Below are 16,801 nucleotides of genomic sequence, written 5' to 3'. Positions count from 1 at the left end.
GTGAAAATGGCTGTGCACCGAGGTTCTGCATAGAACAACGGGAGAGTGTGCCGAGAGGCTGTAACGTGACAAAATGTGGAACGAGTGAAGTGCTGTGAATAAGTGCTGTAGTAATTCTGTTTGTCTGTGCAAATTCTGAGTGTTAGATTAGGCGGTGTATCATTTGACCATCCTACAAATACTGTGGTAATAAATAGTGTCATCTGTCTGGGTGAACTGTGGTTCTGTGGACTTTAAAGGGTCCAGAGCTGGAGGTGCCCGTGGTGTTGCTTGTGGAGGCTCTGTTGGAGTTGCATTGTCCCGAGGCCATCCAGGGCTTGGCAAGTTGGAGTGCCTCAACTTCAGGCAAGAGTATGGGCTGGTTGTCATCGGTTGCGCTGCAGGCTGAGGGACGGTAAGGACCGGCACGCTAACCAATTATCCTCATGGTTCACTGAGATACTCATTTGTAATAGATTCATGTAGTTTCATTGCTGTAATCAACTGTGCATATGTTTGTATGTGCAGGTTTGAGAAAGCAGCCCAGGAGTATCAAGACCAGCTGTCTGCAGTTACAGGAATGGACTGCAGCATCAAAGGCTCTGACTCCTTCATGCTCAAACTCTCCAGCAACACAAGCAGTCCAAAACACTGTAGCAATGGTAACTAGCAAACATCCATGTCCCCTTAGATCGCAGCATGTTTATTTGTTCAGCTAGCTTTCTAACTGTTCCTGTAGCACAGCTGTGAGGCACACAGCCACTGCAGGCAGGCTGTGGATCACCTGACTCTTAGAAATGTGTGTTTTCTGATGCTTTCTTTGTTTTTTCATCTTTCCTTTAAGTTTCACTGATGCTATGATGCTTGGTGTAATTTTCAACAGGTGACAGCAGGAAGACGGTGTTACTGAAGTCGAGTGAGTGCTCTCCAGAGGTGCTAAACTTTCTGGCCAACAAAGCCTGTCAGTGTTATGTGGCACTTTGTGACTGGGCTTCTGTTAAGGAGTGGCAGGCCACTGTCAGCACCCTCAAACAGAACTCGACCAATCCAGTCAGCATCAACCTGAAGACAGATTTCAATTACATCCATGCTTTGAGTCACTTTGAGGAGGGCGATCTAGCAGAATGTGGGGTTCAACTGGAGCTGCTGCCTGGAGAGGATTACACCGCTCTTTCTGGCAGTAAGGACAAACTTGGTAAGTGTCCTTACAACCCCGAGTCTTAACAGACGTCTGGATTGTGACTGAGTTGTGCATTTGTAGTAAAACTGGTACAATGTAATTTTTCCCAGAATGTAATGTAGGATTTTCAAAGTAATGCCACAGGTATCTGCTAAAAGGCTTGGAACATTTTGAATCTCAGTGACCTTGACCTCAAGGTCAGCTTTTCTGAAAGTCAGATTTATACCATGGGATCCATCTACTGGTGGCTGCTAGTATTTCTAACACTCTCTTTGTGCTCAAATTTAGATCTGAAAAGGCTCCTGCCCTCAATGAGTCCAGATCCAACTGAGCTGCAGAGAGCTATCGAGGTGCAGCTCCTTCGCAGCGCTGTAAGTGCGATGACCAAAGTCAGCGAGCAGCAGGATCAGAGAGCAGCACCAAACTCAGAGTGAGTTTATTTTTTATGGGTCAATCATTGTCAAATGCCTTACCATCTCTGATTTCAGGGGGGAAACCCCATTAGGGTAATGAAACCCTTCTTAATAGGAAAACTGCCACATTTTAGCTTTCCATTGTTCAGTTTGCTCAGAAAGTATTTTTGTGATAAAGTCGGGGCGTTTCAAGCCTTTTCTGACCATTTTCTGATGGCTGTATCTGGAGAACTAAATAAGCTATTAATCCCACAGTGAAATGAAGTCATGGCAGCATACACACAACAGAAAACCGAGCAGCCATATAAGACAAAGCATAGAAATAGAGATGTAAAGAGATGATTATTGAGATATAAATACAAACCTAAATATTATTATAAAGGGACACAAGTGTTACACTGTTTCTGGGATGTTACCAGTGCACTCTGTGCAGGCTTACATTGTTTTCTATATACAAGAAGTGCAGTGATCGAATCCCAGATTGCAGCCAGACATCAAACGTTAAACATTTTCTTTTTGTTATTGGTGCAGATAATCACAACCCAGTAAGATTAAAGGCTCTTCTAAACTGATTCCAAGTTTTAACTGTATGAATTACACCTGGGTTGAGTATACAGTCTGAGACTGGATGTTTGAAACCTAGTGAGGCTACAGGGGAGGTGTGCACAACTCAAGCTCCTCCCAGTGACTACCAACTGGGGCTGATGGTATCCCTCTTCACCCAGAACAATAATATTAATACTCTAACATTTACTACCCAATAATATATATAATATGAATTTTGGAAGTGACATGCGTTTTTACGTATCTTTGGCTGCTTTTTATTCCATATGAATGTTGATTTCTGGCTATTACGACTGGACAAGAAAGGTTTTGTTAAAAAAATGGGGACACTTAAAGAAATTTAGGATGCGAACACATGTTGATAGAGTTGTTTGTTCCTCCTAAAGTAAGAGGCTCGTTCTGTAGAAGAAGAACCACTGATGATAGCAGAGGTTGATCATTGGACTTGTAAAGATCCTTAACATCACGTGTTACCCATAGACCTAAATACTTGGATTTTCTGTGGCTAATCTTGAAAGAGTTGGATCCAATTTGTCCCTCGCATGCAGAAGGGCGGGGCCTTAACTCACCTTTTTGAATATTAACTTCATAACCAGATATTTCTCCAAATGTTTAAAGTAACAACAACAAACGAGGGTCTGATATAAACAACTTGTCATCTGTATGAAGAGAGACTTTGTGCTCTGATCTGCTGGTTCCCTTTAATAACGTTCATAATTTAATAAAAAATGATGAACTGAATCCGTGACAGAGGGCAGCCGTAGCACCCACTGGGAACAAGTCGATGCTACGGCAGACAACCGAATCTCCACAGCGTTGCAGAGGCGTGTCAACCAAGGCAGCCCTACAGCATCCAGGACCATAGAGAACTCATCCACCCCCAACAGCCCAACTACCTACAAGCTAGTAGTTTGACTGCCTCAATGACCTCACCCCTAATGATCAGCAAGTAGCCTCCCTCATCCACAGACTCTGCTCCAACTATTCCCTCCACTGCCTCCAGTTAAAGGCAGCATCACCCCATCCACACTATATATTTACACTGTGTGAGTAGAGCATTGCTTTTAGTCACCTGACAATTTGCCAGAATTGCTTAGAGTCCGACCAAAAGTCTTGTGTTGAGCTGAACTTCTTCCACACCCAAGGTTGGGAAGGAAGATGCTGTGGACTGTGCCGTCTGTCAGACAGGGCACCGACCCTCTGTCACAGATCTGTAGTGTCTCTGTTCTGGAGGGTCCCATTTAGGCGCACCGGGCCTGTCCAGTTTCCTCTCACAGCAGCTGATCTAACTCATCAGCAGGGGGTGACCAGTTAGCAGCTCAGCTCCTCTCTTTGCCTGAGTGTCATAGCAAATCCGTCAATACAACGCCAATCTAGGTCTTGCAGTTTCCCAGTAGAACAATGGAATCAGTTCTAGGAAAACTCATTCGCTGCATACTTGCAGTCAGCTGGTCAGGAACCTTTCCCTGACCTGAAGCAGCAGAGAACCAAAGTCCAGCCCTTCTCCTGGAGACTGTGTGGTCTCACTCGCGCTCCCTGTCCAGCCCTGCCTCCAAGGTGTAACGACTCTGCGCTATAGTGCACACTTCTTTCATCTAGGCCAACACGCTTGTTCCCAGCATTGAGCGCATACGGTTTACTGAACATTGGTTTTGTTGCTTAATATACATTTTTTTGTGTGTTGTATATGATTGTTGTTATTAATTAGGTTCTTTCGTCAGCAGCAGTAGTAGGTTTACACTCCAGACTGACAGAATAAGGTCATATAGTAACAACCAGGCTTGGCAAACACTGATGTGTATATAGGTACACATCAGTTTTTTTCTTTATTATTGTATTTATGGGTTGTACGGAAGCTCCAAACGCAATTTCATTGTTCTCTGACAATGACAATAAATACTTATCTATCTATCTGTAAGGCAGGTGTTGCTGGAATAAACTGGATGTGGTTTCCTTCAGAGATCTAGCTTTTTCGTGCTGCTACTTTTTCATTGCTCTGATGCCAACTTCTGTTAATTCTTTTGCATGACAGTGAAAACTGAGACGTTTTAAACGTCTAGATAAAAGAGAGCATGTTTAGCAGCACGTCCAAGGTAGGAGGGAGAGACTGACAGCAACAGACTGTCCTCTGTGCTCGTGTGAAAGAACTCTTTAGGCTGAAATGGGGTTAAGAGTGTAAATCTCATCTATCCTTGGTATGTTCAGTCCATTTCCTGCCCCCGTGTGGATGTGGGGTGGTTGATTCTGTAAAGTGAGACTGAACAACAAAGCCTCCATTCCAGAGCCAAAAAGGAGGAAACAGTCAGTTAATTTTGGAGTGGTTGCAGAAAACGGTCTCTTGTCTGTTTTCTTTCCAAGTGTTAATGTTTAAAATGTGTTACTTATTTTTAGCACAGTGCCATTTTCAGACTGGTAACAAATCGTGTGATGTGATGTTGCAGTACGTTGGTGCGTTGCTTGAAACAGACCGGACGGATCTGCTTGGGTCCCCTTCGCCTGTCGACCCTCACCCTCTCTGAGACCCTGCCCACATTTCCCACCCTGCAGCTCCACTCTACTGCCACCCTGGAGAATGCTCTCACTGGACAAGAGGTTCATAAATAAACTCATTTCATTTGCATCAAAAACGACTTTACAGTTGTTTAGTGTCAGTTTGGCGCGCACACACACACACACACACACACACACACACACACACACACACACACACACACACACACACACACACACTTTCTAGGTTCTGGTTGCCTTTCATAAAAGTAGCGTTAACTTCAGACGGAGCAGCTGCAATGAGCACCAACTTGAACTTTAATTGTCCAGTTTAAAGAAACGTGGCTTATCTTCACCCTTTGTTCTTCACAGGACTGTGTGATTCCTCTGTGCAGTGAGGCTCTCAACTCCTGTAAGCAGCAGGATGCCCAGCTGTTCCTTCATGCGCTCAGATACAGCACATTTCAGAGACAACTCCTCCACAAACTTAAGGGTAACCATTGAGTCCTGTTGTTTCTGAGAGAATTAATCACACCTCAGTTTTATTTCAGCAGCATCGAAGAAGAAAAAAACAGTTTCATTTATGCGCGCTTCATAAATTGTCAGAGCAATTCTTCCAAGAAAGAAATGAAGCCACTTTGTATCTCTGAGGGTTAACCCAGGTGGTACAGTGGTTGGATGATCGGTCAGGCTGTCCAGCTGGTACCTCAGCTCGTCCCCAAAAAGCCTGAGCTTGGATTGGAGAAGTTGGTTGGACCTGACGTTACTTTACAAAGTCCCAAATCCAGCTTTGTGCTGCGGACGTACTTTTTGCTGGGCTGAACGTGATCACTGTGCTGCATAGACAAAGGGCCATGGAAACATGCTGGATGTATTTGTCCATGTAAACCTCTGACATTTCTCTTCATTCTTGCCTAGGTTACTCCTCCTCCACTGATAGCCACCTAATGGAGCTTTGTCTGACTGCTGTCAAATTTGCCCGTAAAAAAGGCAACATTACACTGGCATCTCGCCTGCTCAGACAGTTCAGTGACACACAAACACAAGAAGAAGAGCAGGAAGATCACCTGTGCAAGGCCTTCAGGCGTCTTAATCTTGAAGGCACCCTGGGGGAGAAATGGGGACCAGAAGTGGAGATAGAAAAAGCCAAAGTCCTAAGAACTGCAGGTGAGGAAACATCTTCATTACTTTACTCTACCTTACACTCCATTGGATGGGAAAAAGGACCTGTTCACCTCGAAGCTCTGTGAATGCACACACACACACACGTGTGTATATTTATATCCTTGTGGGGACATCTCATTGACCTAATGCTGTACCTAGCCGCTTACGCTAACCTTAACCATTAAAAATTAATGCCTGACCCTGACCCTGACCCTAAACCTAAGCGTAACCTATTTGTAACCCTGACACTAAAACCACATTTTGAGCCTCAAAAATGCCTTCAAACTCATGGGGCTGTTTGTCCCCACAAGTATAGTAAATGACCAATTTTTGGTCCCCATGAAGATGTTAATACCTGTCTGCACACACACACACTCCAAACTCAGGAAGACCCAACAAAACAATTAAAATCAATGTAATGTGATGAAAAATCCTCACTGTAATCAGTGAGGTGATTATTTAGAAAGGGGAAACAGCTGGGAGATCTGGGTCCAAGCGGCACCTTGGCCTAACTTTGTGCTTAAAAATAAACGGAGGTTTTGGTTCCTGAACAGCTGATTTCGTTCGGTCGTCTCTGAGTTCACTCTGAGGTGAAGGTGGAAATGTGGAGAGCACATCAGAGACAGTTTACTGAGCTGTGATATCAGGATGGCAGCTGACTCTGTGTCTGCTCTCACATCACTTTTCATTTATTAAAAACTGTTTCTGCAGCAGTTTATGACAAATTTCATTTTTCAAGAATTATTCAGTGATCATTCACTGATGTGTAATATACCCTCACTTTATTTATAGACAGTTACTCAGACGACCTAAAACTCCAGGTCCTGTCCATATAAATGCACAGACAGGACACAAGGTATCCAGCTGCTGTTGTTCCTCTGAGACGAAAGACGGCGGCTAAAAGGCGCCGGTTCAATGCGGGGATTAAGCCGCATATTGATCTTTGTATGTTCTGGGAGAACTGAATGCACGACGGATGCTCTTGGAGAGCTTCTCTCCTACACGCTTGACCAAACAGGCATTTGTATTTCCTCTGACCACTTTGCCACAGATAGCATGTTGGTGCCCTCTTGTGGTCAAGTGTGTAAGACATGCTGTCCCGGTGCCCCGTTACCTCCATGACAAGTGAGCGAGGGGTCTGCATGGTCACAGCCATGGAAACGCGACCCTCTGCGGGCTGTGTAATAGCCGACAGCATTGCTCTGTTTTTCAGCCTGTTTAATGTTTTCATGTGTTTTACAAAACGTGACAGCGCTGTGGGCAAACTGCCTGGATGCACGTAATGGGACAGTTTTAATACAGAGTGCATGAAGAAGTGCTTGTAAAACAACACGGAGAACTTTGCATCGGTTTCCCTCTGGTGGCTATGGTAACATCCACCCAAAGACTGCTTCCCAGCCCGTGGATTCTTGAGAGCCCCTGCACCTTCTCTACTTTAGGGATCCTGAAACGGTGCCACAGTTTCAAAGCCTCAGCATCTCTCTTTTCTCCTCACATCTCATCTCCATCTCTTTATCTGTTCTTCTGACGACTGCACCGGAGACATTGATCTTGTCAACAAGGAACTCCTTGACAAGGGCTGTCAAGGAGTTCCTCTTTTTCCTTAGTTGTGAGGTTGGTGAGCCTGAGCCAGCGTGCCTGCTCCTGGAGAATCACCAGGCCTGTGGCTCTCCCAGTAGCCACTAATTTGTGGAGGCAGAGGACGTGGTCAGTGAAGATGCAGATTTCTTCTCACACACTGGTGTCTGGTTTAGCTGTCATGTCCTCTTCCAGCTCAGCTTGGTGAGCCATTAGCATAGAGGAGGTACTTTGGGCTCTCGCTGACAGAGCAGCTGCTTTGTAGCACTTATCAGTAAGGAAGCGGCCTTCCTTCCAGGGGAGGGACGGGGCTATGAAGATGAAGACGACTTTGGGTAAATGATAGATGGACTGATTTTTGTATATGTAAGCTGCGTGCTTACACACATCTTGCATGTCGAAATCCAGGGGAGACGCCATTGCAGGTTTATCAACCTAGCTGGTAGCTGAGTGCTTTGCAGCCCAGCTGATGCTAGCCAGGGAGTTGGAGTCCACCTCCTTGTTGTCAGGCAGCAGGAACTGTGAGTCGGCCGACTCCTCTTCATTCTCGTTAAAATCTCCTCCCTGTTCTTGTAGCATCTCCTCCCATATGAACTCCAGCAGGGGAGAAACCCTCACATCCTCCATGTGGCTCCAGCAACAGGAAAGAGGTAGTGATGGTCTGTGGGTCTCATCTGCCCAGCTCACGCCTGGTGTTGCAGCCAGATCCTCAGGTATCTCCATTTCGCCTTGCTCTGCAGCAGCCACCTGACAGGTTAGCCTGGTGAGCTACCCGACTGTGGAGCAGTTTGTGTGGACAAGCCACGCAGTGGATACGATCATGAGTGGATCTCAAGGCAGCCTGAGCATGCGATAAACCTATGCATGCTCCACACGGGTGTGCATCTCAACCTGAAGTCTTTTTGCATCAAGGATACAGTTTTCTAACTTCCCTTCCATCTTCACTGTGTACGGCTCTGGACACTGTAGCTCCTCTGAAGAAGTACTTGACTCCGTGGTATAATTCTCAGACGCACGCCTTAAAAAGCAGATAACTTGGAAGCTGGATAGAAAATTGAGTCTCACTAATTCAGAAGACCATCATGTAGCCTGGAAAAAGAGTTTGCTGCTCTCTCAGTAAGAGAGAAGAAATTACTCATAACCTTCTCATGAATGTAAAATTATGCACAGCTACTTTGAATAGCATTCATATTAAACGCCTTTCCTCCAGTTGAATTTTACAGAGATGAGTTTGCTCGTGTGTGCGCTCTGAGTGTCAGCTGGTTCTCTTGGCTGAAGAAAGCCTGGCAGACCTGACCTGGGGTCTGCCAGCCTTCCTCTGTCCTTGCTGCCAGCAGCTGGAAGCAATAATGATGATAATGATGATGGTAAATGATGAATAATTAAAAATAATAAATCATTAATTAGTTATCAATACATCAGAAAAACAGACAGAGGCTGTGAGTCCACTTAGCAGAATAATTTAAAAAGCACACACAGTTTGACATCTTATAAAACAAATATGGAAGTTTCTCCCTTCAAGTCCCTGTCGAGCTGTTTGCAGTAATGCCTCTGAAATGTGACAGAGAGCCTCACCCAACCCTATTTTACAAAACCCAGGTGTATGTGCAGAGCATTGACGAGGGTCCTGAGGCACTGTTTACTAAGTGGTTGTTTCTCAGCAGGTCAGTCACTGACAGCCATGGAGATGCTGAGCAAAGCTGCTCTGTCTTATTGCCATTTGGGGAAGAATGAAGGTGCCGCCTGCCGCTCGCTGCTGACACTCTGCAAATGGTTGCTGGCCGACTGGAAGGACATGACGCCTCAGCTCAAACAGGTTTACTGCTTTTTGGAATATTTGGTAATGATAATCACGTATGCAAAGAGCTGTGCCTAACGTGAAAGCAGTACAGTAAAGTTAATAGAACACAGGAGCATTAAATGTAAGAATCGGACCGATGACGGGACCTAACCCTGTAACCTGCTTTGGCTCAGCTGATATTTGTCCCGATTAAGAGAAGCAACATTTCCTCTGTTACTCAAGTCTAAGTAAGTGAAAGCTGACCCCGGTCTGTGTTAAACAGCCAGATATGCCTGCACACCTACTTTGGAGACACACAGCTTGTGGTGGTGCTGATTGTCTCCTCCACCAGAAGCTTCTGACGTGTCCAGGCTGCTGCAGAGCCAGCTTCCCTGATCACTTTATTCAGCCCACAAAGTGCACTCCATCTCCAGCATTTGAAGATTGTGTTCAGTGTTGGTGCAGGCGATCGGATTATCTTGCTGGGGTGGACAGGTGCCGCATGTACCATAAGGAAAATGAAAAGCCCAGGTTGTAATCCACCATGGAGGCATGTGCTGCCCCCCCCTTCTTTATTGTCCTGTTAAAGATATTTAACCAAAACATAAAAAATAGGGTAAAGGGCTTCTTGAAGCATCTTCGACACATTTTAGAAAAGAATAAAATATGTGTAATATAGCAGATGTGATTGTGTGGATATATATTTAAAATGCATGCTTTCAGGCTGTTAATGTTTTTGTAGGTGGTAAAGAAATCTGCAGCAGTGAACTCATGCAGCGCTCTGGGCAGCATGTCGGCTCTGAGCAGGAACATTGCTGCTCTGCTGGAGCTCCCCCTGGAGGATCAGGCCATCCCATCAGTCACTGCTGAGATTTCAGGTACCATTGGAACCTGATGTATTCACACAGGACATCTCTGGGCTGCAGTAATGTTGATTGTCCCCCTCTTAACTCTAAATCAATGACTTCTCAATAATGCAGAGTTGGGATGTACCACTTTAATTCCCCAGTCTACTATACTACCACTCAAAGTGTGGACACGCCTTCTCATTTAATGGTTTTTCTTTATTGTTACGACTTCCTACACCGAAGATACAAACTGAAGACATCAAATATATGAAGCAGCATATATGGAATTATGTAACAAAGAAAAACTTGATGAATAACTCTAAATATATTTTAGATTCCTCAAAGTAGCCACTGTTTGCGTTGTTGACAGAGCTGCAAAAGCTGCTCTCGGTGAGCTTCATGATGTAGTCACCTGACATGGTTTCACCTCACAGGTGTGCCTGTCAGGGTTCATTGGTGGTGACACTGTTGGGGATTTATTCAAAATTGAAGGCAAACTGAACCAGCATGGCTACCATCCTGCAGACACGCCATCCCATCGTTTAAATTCCAACAGGACAATGACCCCAAACACACCTGGGCTGTGTCAGGGCTATCTGACCAAGAAGGAGAGTGATGGAGTGCTGACCAGACAGCCTGGCCTCCACAGTCACCTGACCTAAACCCAGTGGAGATGGTTTGGGATGAGATGGAGCGCAGAGTGAAGGCAAAGGACCAACAAGTGCTCAGCATCTCTGAACTCCTTCAAGACTGTTGGAAACCATTTCAGGAGACGACCTCATGAAGCTCATGGAGACGCTGAGAGAGAGCAGAGCAGGAATCAAAGCAAAGGGCCGTTTGGAAGAATCTGAAACATCAAACGTGTTTGGAGTTGTTTCACACGTTTTTGTTTACTACATATTTCCACATGTTCATTCATAGTTTTGATGCCTTCAGTGAGAATCTACAATGTCTTATATGTTTTATATTCCCATGTGAAGCACTTTGAAATAACGTGAATAAATAAAAGTGCTATAGAAATAAATTTTACTTACTCATGAAAATAACAAAAACCATTAAATGAGACGGTGTGTCTGAACTTTTGACAGGTGTACGTCTGTATTAACCTGACACTCTGTCCTCTTATGTCGGCAGTACGTGTTGGCTTTTCTGCACATGATAAACACTTAAAATCTTTAAACTAACAAACACTGAATAGTTTTGTTACACTGTCTTTTCAAACATAGTTCAGTTTTTCTCCAGCCCAACTAATCCCAGATAACTAGGAGAAGTTAAACATGCATCCCAGGCTCAGGAGGATAAATTACTCAAAATGATGAGACACCATGTACCTGCAGATGAATACTGAAATATCCACAACCCTCTAAAGTGTTTGATGTTAATGTTCTTCCCTGTACAGTCAATGTGGGTGTTGGAGAGCCAGACTTTGTGTTGGGTCAGCTGTATCAGTTGTCCACCAGTCTGGCTCCAGATGTGGCAAAGTCCTGGGCAGCCCTGGCCAGCTGGGCTTACCGCTGGGGCAGGAAGGTAGTCGATAATGCCAGGTTAGTGGACGGACACACACACACACACACACACACACACACACACACACACACACACACACACACACACTGGTCTGCGTAATGTCTTTGGTGGCCCAACAACACAGTGGAAACATTACTTTTAATGGAGCTTCTCCTCTTCAGCCAAGGGGAGGGACTGCCTCTTCTTCCTGGGGAAAAGAAGGAGATAGAGGAGCTGCTGCCAGCAACAACAAGCGAAGAAGACAAGGACATGATCTTCAGTATTCTGGGACAGGCCATGTGTCGACCTACTGGTATCCAGGTAAAGTCACGAACAGCTGATAGTACGTACATATAGTACACTGGGGTAGTAGCGCTGTGAGGACACCAGCTGCTGCCTGAGACGTGTGGACCTGTGCTCGGGTTTTCTCTCCACCTTTGCCTCCGTCTCCAATGTGTCAGCTTCCCTTTCATCTACCTCAGCATCTGTGTTTTTAAAATACTGACTTGTGACCATGGCCGTAATGGTGTTTGACACATTTACCTGCTTATTTTAAAAAGACGATTGCGTCAGTTTCTGCAGTTGTGTTCACTGCTTGAAGAGGCGATGGCAGTTGCGTAGTACACTTCAGTAACAGGCTTGGTCAGTACATGTCTGTCAGAGGTACCATCAGCTCCTGCAGGCTGCTGCTGGCTGCTGCTGTCGTATGTAGTGATTTGCTCTCATGCACAGGTATACGTACTTGGAACAGGGACGTCTTACACATCGCGGCTTGTACTGCTGTGTTTGGATGACATTTGCTGTTTCTGACCTCTGTCCGGACTCTTCTTACATGCTTTGTTCTGTTCGAGCTTGTATTCAGTGCACGCTTGGTGTTTTCAACAGTCATTGTTTGTATATTCTTGGATTCTTTTCTGCAGCCTGTGTAAACCCTGATGTTCTGCTTTATGGCAGGATGAGGAAATGGCTCTGCAGCAGGAAGATGATGAGGATGACATGGTAGACGTGATTTGGCGGCAGCTCACCAGTTCGTGCCCTTGGCTGGGGGAGGCCAGCCAGCAGGTTACAGACGGTCTGATCCGAGTTTGGAGACTGGTCGTGGACCGTATCTTTGGTCTCTACCGCATCTCCTGCCAGGCCTATTTCACCTTCCTCAAGCTCAATGCTGGACACGTGAGGCTGAGTTCCATTTTCTAAGGCTGATGACTGTGAAACAGTGACTGCCATGTGGAGATCATGACATAGATGTAAGTGCAGCGCTCTGTTCACTCCCTCACTCTGTGTGTGTGTTTGGTTTTAGGTCCCTGTAGATGAAGATGACCCCAAAGTGCTGCTTTCATATCACAGCAGCAAGCAGAGCAATGATGACGTAATTGTCATGGCAACGCTGCGTCTCCTGCGTCTTCTGGTGAAGCATGCCGGTGAACTGAGAGAGGGGCTTGAGCTAGGCTTAGCTTCGACTCCTACGGCGCCCTGGAGGGGTATGTCCTAATGCAGGTTTACTGTGTGTGTGTGTGTGTGTGTGTGTGTGTGTGTGTGTGTGTGTGTGTGTGTGTGTGTGTAATACATGGGTTTTTCACTGTACTCATAGTTGAAGCTTAGACATACATTAAGAGCTCCCAACACTGGAGTGAAAACCTCTCCATTCCCTGATGGAAATTGATGGCAGTGAGGGACAGATGAGATGGAAAAGAAGTGCATGTGAAGATGAAAACAAACACAGTGGACAAACAGTCTTGTCCATTTGTAACAAACACCTTCATCGTGATGTGAAGGCCACTGGTCCTCAGAGCCTGATGCCATCAGGGGTCTGTCTCTAACCGTGTCTCCCAACCCGGCCAGAACTGGCAAACAAGCACAGGGTGTCTGATCCACAGAGTTCACTGGGGGAAGAAGAGAAATGAAGTTAGTGGAAATGTGTGCTGTTCATGTTTTCAGGGGGCAATCTGTGCTCTGTTGGCTCCAGGGTACCAAGTGACTGCTGAAAGGTTACTAATGTTCTGTCCAGTGATGCCTGGTTTACATAATGTAATGAATAAAAAGAGCCACAGTGATAGGTTAGGGTTACTCTGCGAGTAATAAAGACATGAGAATGTCTCTGTGGTCAAGCTCCGAACTCTAGAGCAGTCCTGGGAATGTTTGGTCCGTGCTGTAAATCAGCGGTGTCCAGCCCCAGTCCTCGAGAGCCACCGTGCTGCAGCTTTTAGATGCATCCTTGTTCTGACACGCCTGAATCAAATGAATGGCAAACACCTGATAATAAGCCAAACCTGATGGCATGCTGAAGAGGTAATCCAACCATCTGATATAGCTGTTGGAGTAGGGATGCATCTAAAAGCTGCAGGACAGTAGGTCTCGAGGACTGGAGTTGGAGACTCCTGCTGTAAACTCTTGTTTATGTCGGTCAGCCAAGGGTACCAAAAGACCACACTTTCAACAAACGCTGCATTTAGCTAGTCATAAAGTATGTACTTGTTGCTTTTCATGTACTGATTCTTTGTGTTGTCTTTAGGTATCATCCCACAGCTTTTTTCGCGTCTCAACCATCCGGAGGCGTACATAAGACAAAGCATATGCAGCCTGCTGTGCCGTGTGGCCCAGGACTCCCCACACCTCATCCTCTACCCTGCCATTGTAGGCTCACTCTCCCTGGGAGGGGAAGCTCAGCATGCAGGTAGGCTTACTTTTCTTTTCTTTCTTGTTGCAGCCATGTTCTCTCCAGCTGTTTAAAGAGTTCTACATTAATATCTCAAATATTTCACTTTGCTTGTTCATTCGGTATTAGTCATATATGTAAGATATGACAATACATAAAGTCAGAAAAATAGGAGACTGTATAAAAAATCCTTAGCAGTTAATGCAGTTAATGGTGGTATAAATGTGATCTGGCAGGTTACAGTTAATATTCTGAAACAAGTCTGCATGGTTTGAAAGGGAGTCTCGATGGAAAATGACTTTACATGAGTCTCTGACATCAGACACCCTGTGCTCCTTTTTCTGACTTCACATATTATAATCCTCTCGACTGGTTAATTTTGCAAACAGGGAGCAAACTGCCGTCAGCTCTGCCTACCTTCTTGGGGAGCATACAAGGAGAGGACCTAGGTGTGGATGAAGAGGAGCAGCTTGGGAGTGATGAACAAGGCAGATCATCAGAAGAGCTGGCGACCTGTTCAAGTCAAGACCAAGCCATGATGCAGGACTGTTACAGCAAGATTGTGGAGAAGCTGTCTTTAGCCAACCCTAGCATGGTGCTGCAGGTAGAAGGCTGACCGCGGTTACACGTTTTGTATGGGGGGGGGGGGGCTATACTGTTTATACTTGAATCAACTACAGCTAAAGTTCAGTTAAAAAAATGTGATTTTCTTAAATGATTGACTTGTGTGTGCCGCCCAGGTCCAGCAGCTGGTGGGTGAGCTGCGCAGAGTCACATTACTGTGGGATGAACTGTGGCTAGGTGTGTTACAACAGCAGCACATGCACGTCCTACGCAAGATCCAGCAGCTGGAGGATGAGGTCAAGAGAGTGCAGAACAATAACACGCTGCGCAGGTGAGACTTGCTTTGACCTCACCCTCAGGATAGGGTCTGCTTTTTTCTGTGTACATCGTTGTTTGAAAAAACATCTCAAACAGCAAATCATTGCTGAAAGGAAAATCAAAGCAAACCGCTGCTGGCCCACAGTTCATTTAGTACCATGCAGCCAACAATAAGCAAAGGTCTCACTATGGAAAGTGCTTTCTTGAGTGACCAGAAATAGACCCACTAATACCAAATGGCTGTGGCTCAGGAGGGGTTTTCTACCAGGTGGAAGGCTGGTGCCCAGTCTGTCCACCTCAGTGTCAGTATGTGCTTGTAGTAAAAAGCACTTTGAATGTTCAGAGTAGAACAATGCTGCTACCATACACCACTTAGACGTCCTTCCTAACTCCTCGTGACCCAAAACAGATTCTGGAACCTTCTGACTTTCATCTGTTTTAGAAACATTTCAGGTCCAAAACACAATCTTTCAAACCTTGGTTGATGTCACACAGATGGTGCGCTCCTAGAATTCCTCAGCACCTTGAATTAAGAATGGTGATATAACACACCAGTGCACAACTAGTCCGCTCATCCCGCATTGGTTTGTAGATGTGCACTAGTCGTTACTGGACCTTGCAGGTTATGGTTGCACTGGTATTGTTAGTTGTAAGCTGCACTTTATTTACGTTTCTCTCGTATTTCCCTAACCGAGTGATCCACCTCAAAGGTAAGAACATCTGAACTCCACCCTCTTCTGCTAAAACTCTGGACTCCATTGACAGTCCATGTCCTGTAGGTGCTTCAATGCTCCCGGTCTCATCTGTTGTGGAACCTGTAGAACCTTAATCATTTGTTACTGGTGGTTTAACAGTTCAGCGATGGCATGATGAAAACCAGCCTGTGGAAAAGCTATTACCCCTCAGCTGTAAAAGGCTGATTTGGGTTACTGTCGTCACCCCGCTGGGCGAGCAGCGTGGGAGATCTCAGGAGGCTGAGGGCTGGTGCTGGCAGTTTTATACTAGTCAGTTGCTGATCTGTATTTTTCTGTGTTCAATGAAAAGTAAAGTTCTTACTGGGCTTGTCTGATCTCCCAATACGATTTGTTGATCTGCAGGGATGAAAAGATTGCCATAATGCGTGAAAAGCACTCCGCTCTGATGCGTCCCGTGGTTTTTGCCCTGGATCATGTGTGCAGCATCACAGCAGCTCCGGCAGAGACGCCGCATGAATCCTGGTTTCAGCAGACCTACGGTGATGCCATCACGTCTGCCCTGGAGCGTCTAAGAAACCCCGTAAACCCAGCTAATCCAGCCAGTAGCTGGCTTCCCTTCAAACAGGTATGATGTGCTTTGTGTTAGTGATGACCATGGTTTTATTTTCAAATTATTCAAGTTCTGTAAGCTGCAGGGATAGCAGTGGGAGCAGAAACTGATGAACAGTGTGTGACAACAGGTTCACTGAACAGGCGACAACAAGACGACCCTTAAAGACCCAGTGGTGGTGGTTGCTTACCTTATCCTGCTCACTGACTTTAGCTCGGTTTTGTGTTGTTAGTGTCACTGCTGACAGTGACGTGTCGTCCCACCTGCTGCACGTTTGGCACAGCATGTCATCGTAAGAAGGCTTTGCTTTGTCTCCCAGCCAAGTCTCAGGACTGTGGAAGAGTTGCCAAGAGATGGACTGTTACACCAGGAAACTCAAACAGGCCAATAACAAGGTTTTAACCCAGGGCCTGGTATTTGCTCCTTTGTTAGAGGGGGGCTGAGAGTAGTACTGCC

General features: G+C 45.7%; 1 protein-coding gene across 5 annotated transcripts in view; it reads left to right on the top strand.

Moving 5' to 3' along the window:
- The window catches only part of smg1 (SMG1 nonsense mediated mRNA decay associated PI3K related kinase), a 57,611-nt gene that overhangs the window by 21,424 nt on the left and 19,386 nt on the right, over window positions 1-16,801 (top strand). For 3 of the 5 annotated variants that reach the window (XM_084927067.1, XM_084927065.1, XM_084927069.1), the window contains 17 exons: window positions 240-394; window positions 508-641; window positions 863-1,174; window positions 1,448-1,589; window positions 4,578-4,728; window positions 4,999-5,119; window positions 5,545-5,793; window positions 9,030-9,184; window positions 9,891-10,026; window positions 11,396-11,540; window positions 11,685-11,823; window positions 12,457-12,675; window positions 12,803-12,983; window positions 14,015-14,176; window positions 14,548-14,762; window positions 14,899-15,053; window positions 16,138-16,360. In XM_084927067.1, coding sequence (XP_084783193.1) covers window positions 240-394; window positions 508-641; window positions 863-1,174; window positions 1,448-1,589; window positions 4,578-4,728; window positions 4,999-5,119; window positions 5,545-5,793; window positions 9,030-9,184; window positions 9,891-10,026; window positions 11,396-11,540; window positions 11,685-11,823; window positions 12,457-12,675; window positions 12,803-12,983; window positions 14,015-14,176; window positions 14,548-14,762; window positions 14,899-15,053; window positions 16,138-16,360 — 2,994 coding nt within the window. The remainder of the gene's footprint in view (window positions 1-239; window positions 395-507; window positions 642-862; window positions 1,175-1,447; window positions 1,590-4,577; window positions 4,729-4,998; window positions 5,120-5,544; window positions 5,794-9,029; window positions 9,185-9,890; window positions 10,027-11,395; window positions 11,541-11,684; window positions 11,824-12,456; window positions 12,676-12,802; window positions 12,984-14,014; window positions 14,177-14,547; window positions 14,763-14,898; window positions 15,054-16,137; window positions 16,361-16,801) is intronic. The other 2 variants (XM_084927068.1, XM_084927066.1) reach the window with 1 other exon arrangement.

Source organism: Perissodus microlepis, chromosome 4 (assembly GCF_051167445.1).
Source record: "Perissodus microlepis isolate ML-2025 ecotype Zambia chromosome 4, ASM5116744v1, whole genome shotgun sequence".
Classification (NCBI taxonomy): domain Eukaryota; kingdom Metazoa; phylum Chordata; class Actinopteri; order Cichliformes; family Cichlidae; genus Perissodus; species Perissodus microlepis.
The sequence above is the reverse complement of the archived record's forward strand: the minus strand, read 5'-3'. Positions and strand labels throughout refer to the sequence as shown.